The following is a 15,775-nucleotide window of genomic DNA, read 5'->3' as shown; positions in this document are numbered from 1 at the left end:
ATACATTCTTGCTGAACATATATATTGATTTATTTAGTAACTCCAAACATTAGTTTAGGTTTTATTGGTTACTTTTGTCCCAGACTCAGACTTTCAATCTTAAAATATTAAAATCCATCATACAAACATAAACTACTAACCATTTTTAGAATCATTGTGTAAAAATGATTTATTCCACCCTTTGTGAGAAGAATCACGGCACCTATCACTTATGAAGAAAATATTTGAATTGTACTTAATTTCCAGTTAAGCTATAATTTTGTAATTATGCAACACATGAACATACTATTTTATTTTTGTATATTTAAAATACATTAATGCTAGCAATGAAATTAGCCTTAAAAAACAAAACCATCTTCTAGGGAAAAAAAATAATTTTCATCACAGAAAGCACATCATTTGCGAGGAAATGTTCATGACTTTCAGCAGAAAATTACTTACATTTGTTTTTTCTGCGATGCATATAAACATTGCTGGACAAATTAAATAAAATAGTGAGATATGAAAAGCATATTTTAAGAGTTTATGAAGGTCAAAGTTCCCATAGTTACACAAACACCCATATAATATAAAGTATACATAAAGCATGGAATGTGAAATCATCCTTGTAATAATTATTTAAAAACAATCTTCTATATGCGAGAAAAAAAAAGATCTGTAATGAGACAAGAGTACTAAGGAACGCCTAAGGTAGAATTGCAATAAAAGCTCTGTATTGCAATAAGTACTAGGTAAGTGATTTCTGTAGCAGAGAGTGACAGTGCGATGAACAGATATGCTTTGACTTCATATTTTCATTTGCCAGCGTTAGAAAAGAGAGATTCTATTATAAGGCAACCACTTGGGGGAGCTGATGCAGAAATAATGATTCGAATGTGATCAATATTATATTCTAAAACACTAGAAAATAACAACAGGAGAAAACCTTCCCCTAATAACACATGCAGGTTGATTTAGCCAAATTTTCCCTCTGCTTCTTCAGAAAGCGTTAATTGTTTTGGTCTAATCTTTAATTCTCGTAGCAGCGCCTGTGCCTTCCTGTTTCTTTCTCGCTTGCGTCTTTCTTTGAGTGGAGTGGGGCGAGCGTGCGCTGTCTGCCTCTGAGGATGGAGATGAAAAACTACCTCCCATCCTCTCACACGACCAAGGCACTACGATGGTGACAGACAGAATGTCAAAACTGCATTATGGCTACCCTCGGGCTGCCGTTCTCTTTAGTCCCATTTTCAAAACCCACTTCAGAACAAAAAAGAAACCAGCTAATGGCTCTGGAAAATCTGACCACCCCTTTTTTCACTAGTTGTTGTCACTTAAAGGTCCTGTACTGTATGTATGTCAACGTGTATTACGCCACAAAACAAGTTATGCGCCTCTGGTGTTTTGCAGTGATGGTGGTGCTCTATATGGGCCTCAGAAAACACAAGAAGGAGGACACTCTGATGTCGTCTAAAGAGGACATCCGGGACAATGTGATCCACTACGACGATGAAGGGGGTGGGGAAGAAGACACCCAGGCCTTTGACATAGGTACGTTACGCAATCCCAAAGGCATCAAAGAGACGACGCAGCTGCAAAAAATAAGATCAGAGGATGAGCCCGATCGGGCTAGTGCGTGCATGCCCAACGAGGACAGCGAGGACATCCGAGCCTACATCCATCACTGTCTTCTGGAGAGCTCAACACCTCCATATGACTCTCTGGTCACTTATGCATATGAGGGAGAGGGATCCGTGGCCGAGTCTCTCAGTTCCATTGAGTCCTGGGTGCTTGAACCCAAGGAGGATTACAGAAATCTCTGTGACTGGGGTCCTCGCTTCAAAACACTGGCTGGGATATTTAAAGAGCATGAGTGTAAGGACACAGAAAAGACAGAAAATGAAGCACACACTGAGGCACTAAATTACAGACTGGACTGAGAGCATTTTCACACGCTCTGTGAAAAACACAACCTTTATTTATTTCAAGCATGTCACTTGGAAAAGGAATAGTTCAATCTAAAATGAAAAATGTCATGTCGTTCTAAACATGTCTACCTTACTTTCTTCTTTGTAAAAATTTGAGGCTACTTTCAAACCAAACGGCTTTCTGCTGGTCAATGTGAAAATCTGTGTGAGCAATTTGTAGCTGAAATCTGTGTGGGGAAATCTTTTGCCCTTAATATGATCTCATGGATTCCTATTGAAATGACTAGATTTTGCCTGCAAAAATTTACTGAATATTGATAAATATGGCCGCACCTTAACACAAGACTGTTTATTTATTTATTTATTTATTTATTTTATTGTTTTTGGTATGTACTGTACAATGAAAGTCAATGGGGATGAAATATTGTTTTGGGCCCTATTGACTTTAATATGGACAAAAAGGTTAAAACTTCACTGAACAATGGTAAAAGTCAACACATCTTATAGAAGGCATTTTAAAAAAGTGTTGAGTGTTTTTTTGCCTATACAGTCTATACAATAAATTCAATGGGGGACAAACTTGTTTTGGACCCCATTGACTTTGATTATATGGACAAAAACAGCTGAAACTTCACTGAACAACAGTTAATGTCAACACCCCCTAACACAGCAAATATATATTTAAAAAAAAAATGAAAGACTTTAGTTAAAGATATACTCTATATCTGTACCTGTACAGTGAAAGTCAGTGGAGACAAAATATTTATTTGGACACCACTGACTTTGAGTATATGAACGAAAACAGTTGAAGCTTCACTGAAAAAAAACACAAAAAAACAGTAAATCTGACTGCACATTAACACATAAGTTACTGTGTTTGTCTATACAGTCTATTCAATGAAAGTGATCGGCTTTGATTATTTTTATAGTTGAAACAACTTTTTTTTGTCTTCCCCTGCAGAAGAAAGTCAGTCAAACAGGTTTGGAATGACATTAGGATGCGTAAAAAAAGACTTTCATTTTGGGGTGAACTGTTTCTATAAAGTTGTCGTCTATGCCTAGGGAAGGACACTGACAAGGCTGGCCATGTGCCTTTTCCTATACCTCATGTATATTTTACATTTCTGTTCACTATTTAGGAAAAATGTGGAACTGTAATTTTTCCGACTGCATTTTAACATCCGTTTTATATACTTCTACAAGTCAAAGAACCAAAAAAACCCTCTTTGATATAAAAAGTGCCTCATGAACTGCTTTATTTGTCTTTCAACTGTTGACATTGTTATTTGCAATGATGCAAGCAAGAGAAGTCTATAACCTCTTTGTCAATGGACCAAGAGGAGGAAAAAATAGGATAAACATCACTTTCAAAAAAGCATTGCCCTGCTAGCAATCCTTCCAAACATATTTACCAGGACTTAGCAGGAATTCTGCCAGGCCAGTGCCTGGAACCTCACAGCCGGTGCTTTTCACTGATGCCCCATGAACACATCTGTTTGGATCGCCCTCACTGACTGCCCCAGATTGTGCTGCTTGCTTCCATGGTGATTGAGCCCCTCCAACCCTCCTTACTGTCCTCCGGGCCTCTGCCACTAGTTTGATAGCCACAGGCTCTTTGCGCCTGCTGTCTTCCTGTCTAACTGTTGTGGTGGCGCTCTGACATCACCCTACAGCGATTCATCAGAGCCGTGGCTGTACACTAGAGCGGCTCATTCCAGTGATTCTGTGTTGGCCAGCTGAGTCATTATAATGTTCATTTTGACCCACATTTTATATCGGCCTCCCTGAGAGTGGAGCTAATGAGACCCCTTTGTCAGTTATCGAATATGAAAGAATCTCTTATCCATTATTGATTATATTGTATAAACATGTCTATAACACACTCAAATGGAGACTTTCAACAATAAAGTTATTACGTTTGTGATAAATCCTCTTTGCGTCTCCCTCCCTATTGATTCACATTTTATCACCCAGAGTTAGGCCTGTGACACAATGCAAGTTTAAGCAGATTTTTATATAATGTATAGATTTATATTCATTTTAATTAGATTTATATTAATGTTAATTATAATACAAATTAATTGTATTTTGCAATAATGTTCAAAGAAGTTGGAGGTTGGTACTTTTTTGTTTTTTTTTAAGAAGTCTCTTATATTTGAGAATATAGTAAAATACAGTAATATTGTGAAATATTATTAAAATTAAAATATATACATATATTTTAATATATTTTTAAATGTGATTTATTCCTGTGATGGCAAAGCTGAATTACTCCACTCTACAGTGATATATGATCCTTCAGAAATCATTCTAATATGCTGATTTGATGGTTTAAATCATTTCTTATTATCAATGCTAAAAACTACTTTTTAGATTTTTTACAAAAATCTAATTTTTTTTTTTTTTTTTTTATAAATAGAACGATCAAGCTTTATTTGAAATTGAAGTCTTTTGTAACATTATAAACCTCTTTACTGTCAAATTTGGCCAACTTAATGTGTTCTTGCTGAACACAAATATTAATTTCTTCATAAAAAATCTTACCGACCCCAAACTTTAAATGGTAGTGTAATTAAATTATAATTAATTACAATTTGTGTTTTTATATTACAAATAATTATTCAAATAGCCTATAAAATAATTAGTGTGAGTAAAAGGTATAACAAACATGATTTTCATGGAATCTAATTTACATGAGAAAGCTAAACCTCAAAGTGACGATAAACTACTTAAATCATCAGAATTTAGGACTGAAATAAGGACTGTTTATGTACTTTTTAATGTGCGCTTAAATAAAGGCCATCAGATACATTTTACATCCGCAAACAATGAGTAAGTACTTTGCTTTATAATTTCAGGTTTATGTTGATAAAAATGTTTACAATTTATTTTCTCTGTCCAAAGAGCTACACATGGCAAAAATAGGCTTTGTGCTTAAACTGTGCTGCTTAAGTAGGCAGTGTGAATGCCATAACCTGTTAATATGGGTGCTGAAATAAATAACGTACGTGTTGCTCACATGTGTGGTGTGAAAAAGGCTTTACAAACAATTTTTTTTTTTTTTTTTTTTGCCAATTTTGTGCACCTTACTCTTTCATTGTCAATTTCAACCTTTACAAATGCTGGACTCACCAGTATGAGTTAATAAATAGAATAAAATACATGGCCTTAATTATAATCTGCATGAAGAGACGAAGGAAATTACGTTTTTCCTCAGGCTACATCTGCATTTTGCATTGTTTTCTTCTTGTCCATAATCAAGTGGTTGATCAAAGAAGACATATATTTCATAAAAAAACATTTCCACTTTTCAATTCCTTCCCTTTTCATCATTAAACTATTTCTGTGCTCTCACAATCCAAAGAAGACATCTTACTCTACCAAGTATAGAGAATGACTTGCCTTCAGTTTTAAAACCTGTTAATACACTTAGAAATGTCAAGTAGATTCTAAATGTCAAGTTCTAAGTCTTATTGTAATGAGCCAGATAACACTGAACATTAATTGTGCCGTAAAGTCACACCCTTAATATAATAAAATAAGGATGATTTTAGCTTTTGACAAGTCTTGGTCCAGGAAAGTCATAAGTAACTGTCTCTTATCAACAACTATTTGAATTGTCCCTCTGCTCATGTATTGATTATTGCCGCTGTCTCGATAATATGGAAATTAATAGTTCCCTTCAGGAACTCGAGCTGCGTCGGAAACACTACGGGAACGCCTTCAGCGATATCAAGCTCTGAATCATATGTGTAATCAGACCAAAAGATGAGCGAGACGTCAGAGGCGGGTGACGTCATGACCAGGAAGCTTAAGAGCATGTGAGGTGCAGCCGACGTCAGCTTTCTGTCATTCAACAAAGCTCTCTGTGTGTGTCAGTCATGATCTATGTCTGTGAGTCTTATTTACTTTTGTCTGTCAAGTTACACCAAGCATTCAGCAACCAGAAACTCCAGCAATGTCTAAGTGCTAAGACAGTTAAGGGCGAAAGCAGATTGCGTTATAGTCTGTGTGTTCCTCCCTGCCCATGCTATATTAGTTTGTACGTGGTCTGCTTGGGAGCGAAGCATGCAGAGTCGGCTCTCAATGGAGGTAGTTACTCGTGCAGTTGCCAAGTTAAACATCGATTGGCCCACCGAGAAACAGGCTGAACCGCAGAAAAGTAAACTCGATGAACGATTTCTGCGTACTAAGCCGCTACCTCCACGCCGGCGCCTACCTTTTATTCCTGATCTCCACAACGAGGTGTCGAGATTGTGGAAGAAACCATTCCAGCCTGCTTATTCATCCCCGCCTCTGATTATTTTGGAAATAATCCAATAATCCAGACTCTCGCGAGCGATCTCTCTTCCGGCGCGGCATCGTCTCTGAAGGCTCCGGTCTTGACCTCCAAGCCGCTGCGCACTACATCAGCGCTGGTGGGCAAGGGGTACACGGCAGTGGGTCAAGCTGGTGCATGTCTGTAAACTATGTCTGTGTTACAGGCGTACCAAGCCGACCTACTAAAAGAGCTAGATGAAGGCGAGCAGTTTAATTCAGATGATATAACTGAATTTAGGAGAACCGCTGATTTAGCTCTCCGCGCCACCAAGGAGACCGCCCGTGCCATTGGGCGGTCCATGGCATCTCTGGTGGTGGCGGAGGGGCACCTATGGTTGACCCTGTCTGATATGCAAGAGAAGGACAGGGTCTTCCTTACGGACGCCCCACTTGCGCCTTCTGGTCTGTTCGGCGACGCCATCAATTCCGTTGTCGACCGATACCAGGAAGCTCATAAACAGGCGGTTTCTCCCTCACCGTTCTATAGCTCTGGGGGCTGCTGGGCGGGAGCAGCCCAAGCCGTGTACCAGCTCCTCATACAGGGAGACTCAAAAACAGAGCGTTGCCTCTCGTGCTCCTCTGCAAGAAGTCAGGGGCTTCTAAGACGAGGCCCGATCTGAGGGTTGTGCTTCAGTCCAGGAAGCCCTCGACGAAGCGGTCCTGACATCATAAGTTTTGGACTGCTGAAGGCGGCCCCTACTGGGCAAGAGCGGGGTGCACCGCATTACATGGTGTCCATCTCTCCTCAGCGCCCTCAGGAGATCATTCTACCAACCCTGCCAGTGTTCCAGGGCGCAGCAGTCTCCAGTGAGTGTCACTCTAGTTTTGTCCGCCCAGGATCGTAGCGGAGCTGAGAGCCTCGCCACCCCTTCGGGGGTCTCTCGAGCAGCTAGTTCAGCCGTCTCCTGCCGGTCCTCCGCTTCAGGGCACCGAGCTAGCAGCTCCAAGCACACCAGAGGCCAGTCTCGAGAGACTGGTTCTCTTAGTAGATTATTTAGCAGCGTGGTAACTACTGCCAAATGTATCTCGCTTGGTGCTGCAGACTGTAGAGAAAATCGTGTTCAGTTCGGCGCTCTGCCGCCCCCTTTCAAAGGAGTTTTTCTCACATTAGTGGGCCCCGAGCAGGCTCTGGTACTAGAACAAGAATTGAACACTATCTTGAGGAAGGAGGCCATCGACAGAGAGTCCAGGTTCTACAGCGGTACTTCATTGTTCCAAAGAAGGATGGGGGGTTGCGTCTGATTTTAGACCTGTGGCTATTGAACCGCTCAGTCATGTGTCTGAAGTTCAAAATGCTCACTGTCAAACAGGTTGTGTCTCAGATCAGGTCCGAGGACTGGTTTGTCACGATAGATCTAAAATATGCTTACTTCCATATATCTATCCTTCCCAGTCACAGGAAGTTCCTGAGTTCGCTTTCAGGGTCAAAGCTTACCAATATCTTCCCTTTGGACTCATAGCCTCTGGTCTCTCAACCGAGGTTGTTGAGACCATCCTCCAATCTAGAGCTCCCTCATTGAGGAAACTGTACGCCCTGAAGTGGAGACTCTTCACTTCATGGTGCGGAGACCGCCAGCTTGACCCAGTTAACTGCCCGATTGGTACAGTTCTGGAGTTCTTGCAGGCCCGTTTCTCCGCAGGGTTAACCCACTCCACCTTGAAGGTCTACGTGGCGGCTATAGCGGCCTACCACGCCCCTCTTGGTGGTCAGTCAGTGGGCAGGGACCCCCTAGTTACACGTTTCCTCAACAGTGTGATGAGGCTCAGGCCTCAGGTATGATCTCGTGTCCCTGATTGGGACCTCGCTGTGGTGCTAGAAGCTCTATGCAGGCCTCCCTTTGAACCTATCGAGGAGATATCAGATCGTCTTCTTATGCTTAAGACTGCATTTCTCTTAGCAATATCTTCTCTAAAGATAGTTGGGGATCTGTAGGCCCTTTCTGTGGCCCCTTCCTATCTCGACTTTGCGCCCGGTCTGGCCAAAGCTTTTCTGAACCCTCATGCGGGGTATGTCGCTAAGGTCTCCTCCTCTACACCACGGCCTGTCATACGTCAGGCTTTTTGTCCTCCTCCTTTCAGGGAGACTGACCAGCAGAGGCTTAATTGTAACGTAATAAAAAAAAAATATATATTAATATGTAATTTAAATAAATAGTTTAATGTAGCTTAAAGGGAATCATTTATGATTTTATAGGGATTTGAACAGAATCACTGTTACGGCGATTCACTGAACGAGCCATACAACAAACTCTGCACTGGATATAAAATCCAAAATATAGACAATAACTTGTAAGCACAAAACACAAGATACTTCTCTTTTCAATATAAATAAGATTGTATTTATATAAACCTAAGACATAAACTAATCTAACACATGAACACAAACATTCACACATTCACACGTTGCAGAAAGAGAGAAAGTAAGGAAAGGATGAGTTTAAGAGAATGGAAATGTGAAATCCCAAGCTTACAGAAATATGTTCAATTGCACAGACCTGAACAACCATCAATCACTTATTTAACCCTCGCTTTGAGTTTCTCAATGCAAACGCACATCAGATTTTCGCTGAGGAGCCGAGAATATGTGCCCCGGCCGTACAGCAGTGGTACAGCAACTGTGGTTACATACGTAACCGAGACGTTCCCTATCAGTCAGTTACGTTTGACGTAACGTCAGTGTGACTGAATAATGGGATCACTTGGAAAACGTCACTATTGCTGACCCCCTCCAGTGCTCTGCAGAAGCCGGCAAGTCCCCTCACACCAATTGGGGCGGAAGATAGGACAGGGCTTAGGCAGAGATGACAGTGGGTATGGATAACACTGGGAAAGCGTACCGCAAGTAAGGGAACGCTACGGAAGCCACATCCTGCGTAAAGGAGGTACCATGTGGAGATTACACATATGGACTGGTCAGGGGCAGTACTACATATGGAAGTCTCTGAGGTAGACTCAGCCAACCTGCGGTGAGATAGTCTCACGTAGCCAGTCCTTCAGACTGACGGCTGAAGTTCTGGAATAGATGTCCGCTTTCATTGGCCAAGGCCCGCCCATGAGGCCGTTTGACCGACATGTCAAACAACCAATCATAGTTTGTTTCGTTTAGCGTCACGTTTTGGGGCGTGGAAATGTCGCCACAATAACAAACTCTTTGTTTCACTTTGTGACCGAGGGGAGATCCCAAGAGGGTGCCAGATGAGGGCGCGGAGGATTTAACAGGTTCCACTTCAGCCTGTAAGCGTGTCTTGTAGACGGGGCTCTAGCCGAAGTGATGGTGTTTACTACCGCTGGAGGTAGCCGACCTAGAACCTCCGCGTCCCGTGCACAGGGGACAGTTTGCTCTTTTACCAGTTGACCCGAACCCCCAAGCGGCTGAGGTGGCTGAGCACTGTGTCCATATGTTCGCACAACTGCGCTCGAGACTGGGCCAGTATGAGCCAGTCGTCGAGGTAGTTGAGAACGTGAATGGCTGAAGTCCAAGAAGCGATGCTTGTCAGCCTCCCTCATATCCGCCAAGGTCAGCCATAGGTGGCGCTCCTGGACCACTAACGTGGACATCGTCTGACCCAGGGCCCGCGCTGTGACTTTCGTCGCCCTTAGGATGAGGTTCCTGCAACACACCTGGGTCATCACCACCCTTGTGCAGCTGCTTTAACGCCTTGGCCTGGTGGAATTGCAGGAGGGCCATGGCGTGCAGGGCGGAAGTGGCCTGTCCATCAGCACTGTAAGCCTTGGCTGTTAGAGCGGAAGAGAACTTACAGGCCTTGGACGAAAGGCATGGATTACCCCTCCAGGCGGCGGTGCTTTGCAGGCAGAGCTGCATGGCAATTGCGCGCTCGACTGGGAGGACGGTGAGGACAGAGGAGGCACTAGGCCTGTTTTGGGCAGAAAAAGGTGCCATCCAAGACATAGTCACCTCCTCATGCACCTCCGGGAAGAATGGAACCGGAGGAGGTTGCCGATGCTCGGCTTGCACCCCCAGGAACCAATCGTCCAGCCTCAAGCATTCGGGAGAAGGAGGAGGCCTCCAGTGCAGCCCGACGCTCTCAGTCAGTTCTGGATCTGACTCGGGCAACGCCACTCTTCCTGACGGTGGCAGCGCAGCCGAATCGTCATCCCCAGAACCTAGCTCGCCCTCCGATGCAGCGATCGACATCCTGTCATCCGCTGGTGCGCGCCGGGTCCCGCCCTGTCCGAGGACCCCGTGAGCTCGTCTGGAAACACCAGGTGGCGCGATGCGCTGGAGGAGTGAGGCGGGGAAGCTCTCGCTGTGATCCTCAAGTCACCCTGACCATGAGCCGAAATAGCCCTCCGAGAACCAGAGGAGCTAGAACGGGGCATGGCATGGGAGATACCCCTCCGTTTGACGAGGAGGTATCTGGAGCGCAGCATCGCGATGGTCATGTTCCCGCAATGAGAACATGAGTCATTCACGAGCGCTGCATCAGCGTGTTGAAAGCCCAAGCACGAGACACAGCAATCGTGACTGTCAGATGAAGCCAGGAAGCGACCGCATCCAGAAACACACGAGCGGGAAGCCATCTTTAAAAAGACGCCTGTCGCTCGTGGAGCTCTTTTAGATATTGCTCTTTCAGAAATACTCTTTTAGAGAAGCGCTGAAACGCCCAGGGGAGGTTGCAGCGCGACCGCAGAATGAAGAGCTGCAGCACGCCGTCAGAAGCAGCAGCACTGGACAGTAACCTCCGCTGACGCGCCGTAACATCAACACTGTCGTTTGCTGTCTTGCAGACACTCTCAGAGATTCGCACTCAAGGCTCGGCTCCGAAGCGAAAAGCTGATGTGCTTTTGCACGTGTTCTCCTTTTATACCCACGCTGCGGCGCGGGGTGCACGAAACACGCACGCCAACTGTCATTGGCTTGTTTTTTTAACACTCGAAGGCGATTGGGCTCTCGGGCGAGATCCCATTAGTCAGTCACACTGACGTTATGTCGAACGTGACTGACTGATAGGGAACCATGGTTACATACGTAACCTGGGACGTTTTGTAATGAACAAAAGCAATATAACCAATATATATTTAAAAGGACTTTGTGATATGTTTCTGGTATGCATCTCTCCTTAATGTTAGACAATTACATAATAATGTTTATTTACCCATTTGCAAATAGTTTTTTGTTTGCTTGTTTTAAGCCTTAAAACTTAAAGGAATAGTTTTAATTAATTTAAAAATTTATTTGACAAAAATTAATTTGACAAAAATGTACACACCCTCAGACCTTCCAAGATGTTGGTGAGTTTGTTTCTTCATTGGAACAAATTTAGAGAAATGTAGCATTACATCACTTGCTCCCCAGTGGATCCTCTGCTACCAGTGAATGGGTGCCGTGAGAATGAGAGTTAAAACAGCTGGGAAAAACATTACATTTATAATGATTTGGTTCTTTAAAAAAATGAGCTTTTCACTTCACAAGACACTAATTGATGGAGTCATGTGGATTACTTATGGACTATTGTTGCTTAAGAAAAACTATATCATATTATATTATATTGTTTTGTTTTGTCATGTTGTGTATGACTGTATCTTGAGTGTTAAGAATGTTTTTTTTTCTTTAATGAAAAACAATTTTTTTAAATGTGATTTATATATATATATATATATATATATATATATATATATATATATATATATATATATATATGTGATTTATATATATATATATATAATTTAAAATATTTGTTTTTCAAATATTTGAAATTTTTCAATTTTTTTATATTTTTTCCTTTTTTTTTTTGCAGTGAACACAAGCTTGCAGAAAGTTAATTGCTCTATGAGTGTGTTTTGAGCATCAGCAGTATCAGCAGAGCAGTGCAAAAAAAGAAAAAAACTGTGCTGCATTTCCAACCAGACACTTGACAGTGTCCTTTCCTGCCAAACGATTTATCCTTCATAAAACCCATAGATGCAGGCGCCTTAGACTTCAAAGGGTTTAACTTTTTTTTTTTTTATGCAGTCGAGGGCCATTGTAGAGACTCAAAAAGAAATCCCTTCTGTTCAATTGCATATCACACCAAAACCAAAAGAAAAAAGAATGCAAAATCAAGCACAACAGCATGTCTGTTCTAAGATGAAATGCTTTCTGCTGGAGAAGCACAGGCTGTGTGTCTGAAGAGGTCTTTACTGATTGCTGACCTACACCAGAAAACTGGGAAAGACAATCCACGCCTCTTTAATTAGAGGAATCATTTTACACAGGTTACCCTGCAATGTTAACCTATGAATCACTGTAGGATATCAGAGACCAAATCAGAGAAATTTAAGATTCGATCAGAACATCGAAAAATGAGGAACTGAAATTCCAGAGGGGCCCCAAGGCTGTAACAGGACATCATAAATCAGATTCCTAGCTTCAGCTCGTCTGAAGCAAGCGAATCAACCAACTCTGTCAGTAAGCAGCTTGCAACATTAAAACAAAAGGAACACTTATTGATAATTCCAACTCAGGAAGGAGACTGTCAAATTTGGGGCAAGTAATCAAGATTGGTTGTCAAAGAGATGGCCATCACATGTGTTCCACAATATAAATCACTTCCTTAGATTGACTTTTCCCCCAAGACACAGACCAGACTGAAATGCACTGAAGTTTTAATCACATATTATGAATGTCTTTTTAATTGAACGGCCTACGAGTTCATATTCGTGTTTGGTATGTATGAGTTTGAAAAATCATGCTTTAAACGTTTCTTCCAATCAATTATTTGTCAAATGTATCTTATTCTGGTTATAGAAATCACATCCAAAAGTATTTTTTGCAATACTTTGGAAAATTCGGACAATGTGACTGACCACGACATGTTGATTTATTGATTAGGTGGAGAAACAGAGCAACACCCCTAGCTAAGATAAAGTCTAATTGGTCAACACACGAGTTGGGAGGGGTCCAAAAGCCGCGTTTATAAACTCAGGACACCATCAAATCTCCCTCTTGTCTGTTTTGCTTTTGCCACCGCGTTTTGCCACTGCTCTTTGAGTGCCATTCCAGCATGCTTTGCCCCTGCACGCCAGCTGCTACCACGATGAGAAGAAGAACCACCTAGTCTCGTTACATCATTTTATTATTTTACTTTAGTTTCTTTTCTTTCCGTTGAGTTTTGTGTTCAAAGTAAAGTTTGCCGCAAAGTCCAGTTCGACTGCGCCCGCTTCAAACTTCAACTAGCAACTGGCTCTGGAACCATCTTCAGCCAACACCCAACGATTGGCTTCCAAAGACATCACTACAAATGACCACTGAACTGTCAGCCAATCAGCAACCTCGGGAAACCCTCTTTCTGCAAGGGTGATAACTGAAGGGAATCCCTTAACACAAAGGCAATGCAAGCAAGTCACTTCCAGGTTTTTGCTGAGTTGGTGCATTTAATACAAATTTTAGCCTCATTGAGAAACTCAATGCGAGGGTTAATTAAGTGATTGATGGTTGTTCAGGTCTATGCAATAGCACATATTGCTGTAAACTTGGGATTTCACATTTTCATTCTCTTAAACTCATCCTTTCCTCACTTTCTCTCTTTCTGCAATGTGTGAATGTGTGAATGCGTGTGTTCATGTGTTAGATTAGTTTATGTCTTAGGTTTATATATAAAGTCTTATTTATATTGAAAAGAGGAGTATCTAGTGTTTTGTGATTACAAGTTAATGTCCTAAACTGCTGATCTTGTTACTGTGCTATTTAATAGTGTTTTCACTATATTTTGGATTTTAATATCCAGTGCAGAGTTGATGTTATACGCTTTGTTCAATGAAATCGCTGCCGACTCAGTGATCAGCCGTGAAACAGTGAGTTTGTTCAAATTCCCTATAAAACCATAAATGATTCCTTTTGAACTAAATGAAACTGTTTCCCTTTAAATTGAACCTTACATCACTTTCAAAATTAATACTTAAGCAATATTCAAAAGCATCTGTTTTACTGAGGTTACTAACTATGGAACTATAAAAAATAAAAATAAATAAATAACTATTGTTGTTCCAAAGCCATGTGACTCACAATTCTGAGATAAAATATTGCAGATAAAAAATTCTGAGAAAAAAAAAAAAATTGAATTCTGAGAAAAAAAAAATGTATTTCATGATGGGAATTGTTTTTTGAATGTGGAGTTTGTACTTTACTTTACTTTTACTTTTGTCATTTAGCAGACGCTTTTGTCCAAAGCGACTTACAAATAAGAAAAAGTAACTAAAACTAAAAAGTTACAACTCTATAAATACTATCTACCCACATATTTAAGAAAATAAAGAAATTAAATAAAATTAACACATGCATATAACAACAACATTTCAATAATAAACATATCAATGAAAAAATTAAATAAAAAGCTACTACTATCCCTTGCCGGTGTCCCTGCCCGGTGGAGTCGCACGGTAGAGTCGATGGTCTTTACACTCTTTGGTCTTCACACTAAGAGGGCTTCACACGACGACTGCCGCGACCGCTGCCGCGGTATAATAACCTTTATTATACCAAACCAACAAATGATCATTTCAATTCAGCTGGACCCACTTTCCTGTTTATCAACTACAAATGGCCAAGCAAGTGCACACACTGACAAGATACACGATACAGTACGAGACCAAACGCGATTTCAGCAACTCTCATCCTAGTAAACAAAATAAGCGTTTCCTAGCAACGGCAAATGCGCTAAACACTGAGACAAGTAAATACACTTACGAGCTGATTTTAAACTTCCGCTGATAGACTGCTTCTCTTAAAGACCACTTCATTACACTGCCTTCTGCTGGCGCTTGAACCCACTTTCCTGTTTATCAACTACAAATGGCCAAGCAAGTGCACACACTGACAAGATACACGATACAGTACGAGACCAAACGCGATTTCAGCAACTCTCATCCTAGTAAACAAAATAAGCGTTTCCTAGCAACGGCAAATGCGCTAAACACTGAGACAAGTAAATACACTTACGAGCTGATTTTAAACTTCCGCTGATAGACTGCTTCTCTTAAAGACCACTTCATTACACTGCCTTCTGCTGGCGCTTGAACCCACTTTCCTGTTTATCAACTACAAATGGCCAAGCAAGTGCACAAGAGTTTGTCTTGTAATTCATATTTTTTTTTAAATCCGAATTGCAAGAAAAGTTGCAGAATTGATTCATTTATTTATTTTTTATTATTCCATGATGGAAACAGGCTTTATATTCATCTGATCATTTTAATTTGAGAAACTTTTTCTTCACACATCTTAACTGTGTCTCATTAAAAATATTGTTCCTATAGTTATTTCCAACTGAAGCAATCGAAGCACACTCAGAGATGTGATAAAAGAGTCCACTTTGTGATCAAGTTCTTATGAAATGTTTCTCTTCAGTGAACCTGTTGAATCAGTTCACATATCACACTGATTGAGTCATTTACAAATTGGACTGATCTGAATATTCTTGAGTGAACAGCTTACTTATTCTGTGATCCTGTCCCTGTAGCTTAGTTCACTGAATTGGACAAATCTGATTTAAAATGAGCAAAGAACCAGAAGGAATATGATCCCCAGAGCTTGAGTGTACAGGGAAGTTAAATAA

General features: G+C 41.2%; 1 protein-coding gene across 1 annotated transcript in view; it reads left to right on the top strand.

The window, feature by feature from the left end:
- The window catches only part of LOC306881453 (cadherin-12-like), a gene marked incomplete at both ends in the record, with an annotated part of 39,618 nt that extends 37,702 nt beyond the window's left edge, over positions 1 to 1,916 (top strand). Inside the window, one exon of the mRNA XM_079435561.1 lies at positions 1,387 to 1,916. Within this exon, the coding sequence (XP_079291687.1) occupies positions 1,387 to 1,916 (530 nt within the window). The remainder of the gene's footprint in view (positions 1 to 1,386) is intronic.
- Between the last annotated feature and the right edge of the window lie 13,859 nt (positions 1,917 to 15,775).

The sequence above is a fragment of the Barbus barbus genome (assembly GCF_936440315.1).
Source record: "Barbus barbus genome assembly, chromosome: 15".
Classification (NCBI taxonomy): Eukaryota; Metazoa; Chordata; class Actinopteri; order Cypriniformes; family Cyprinidae; genus Barbus; species Barbus barbus.
The sequence above is the reverse complement of the archived record's forward strand: the minus strand, read 5'-3'. Positions and strand labels throughout refer to the sequence as shown.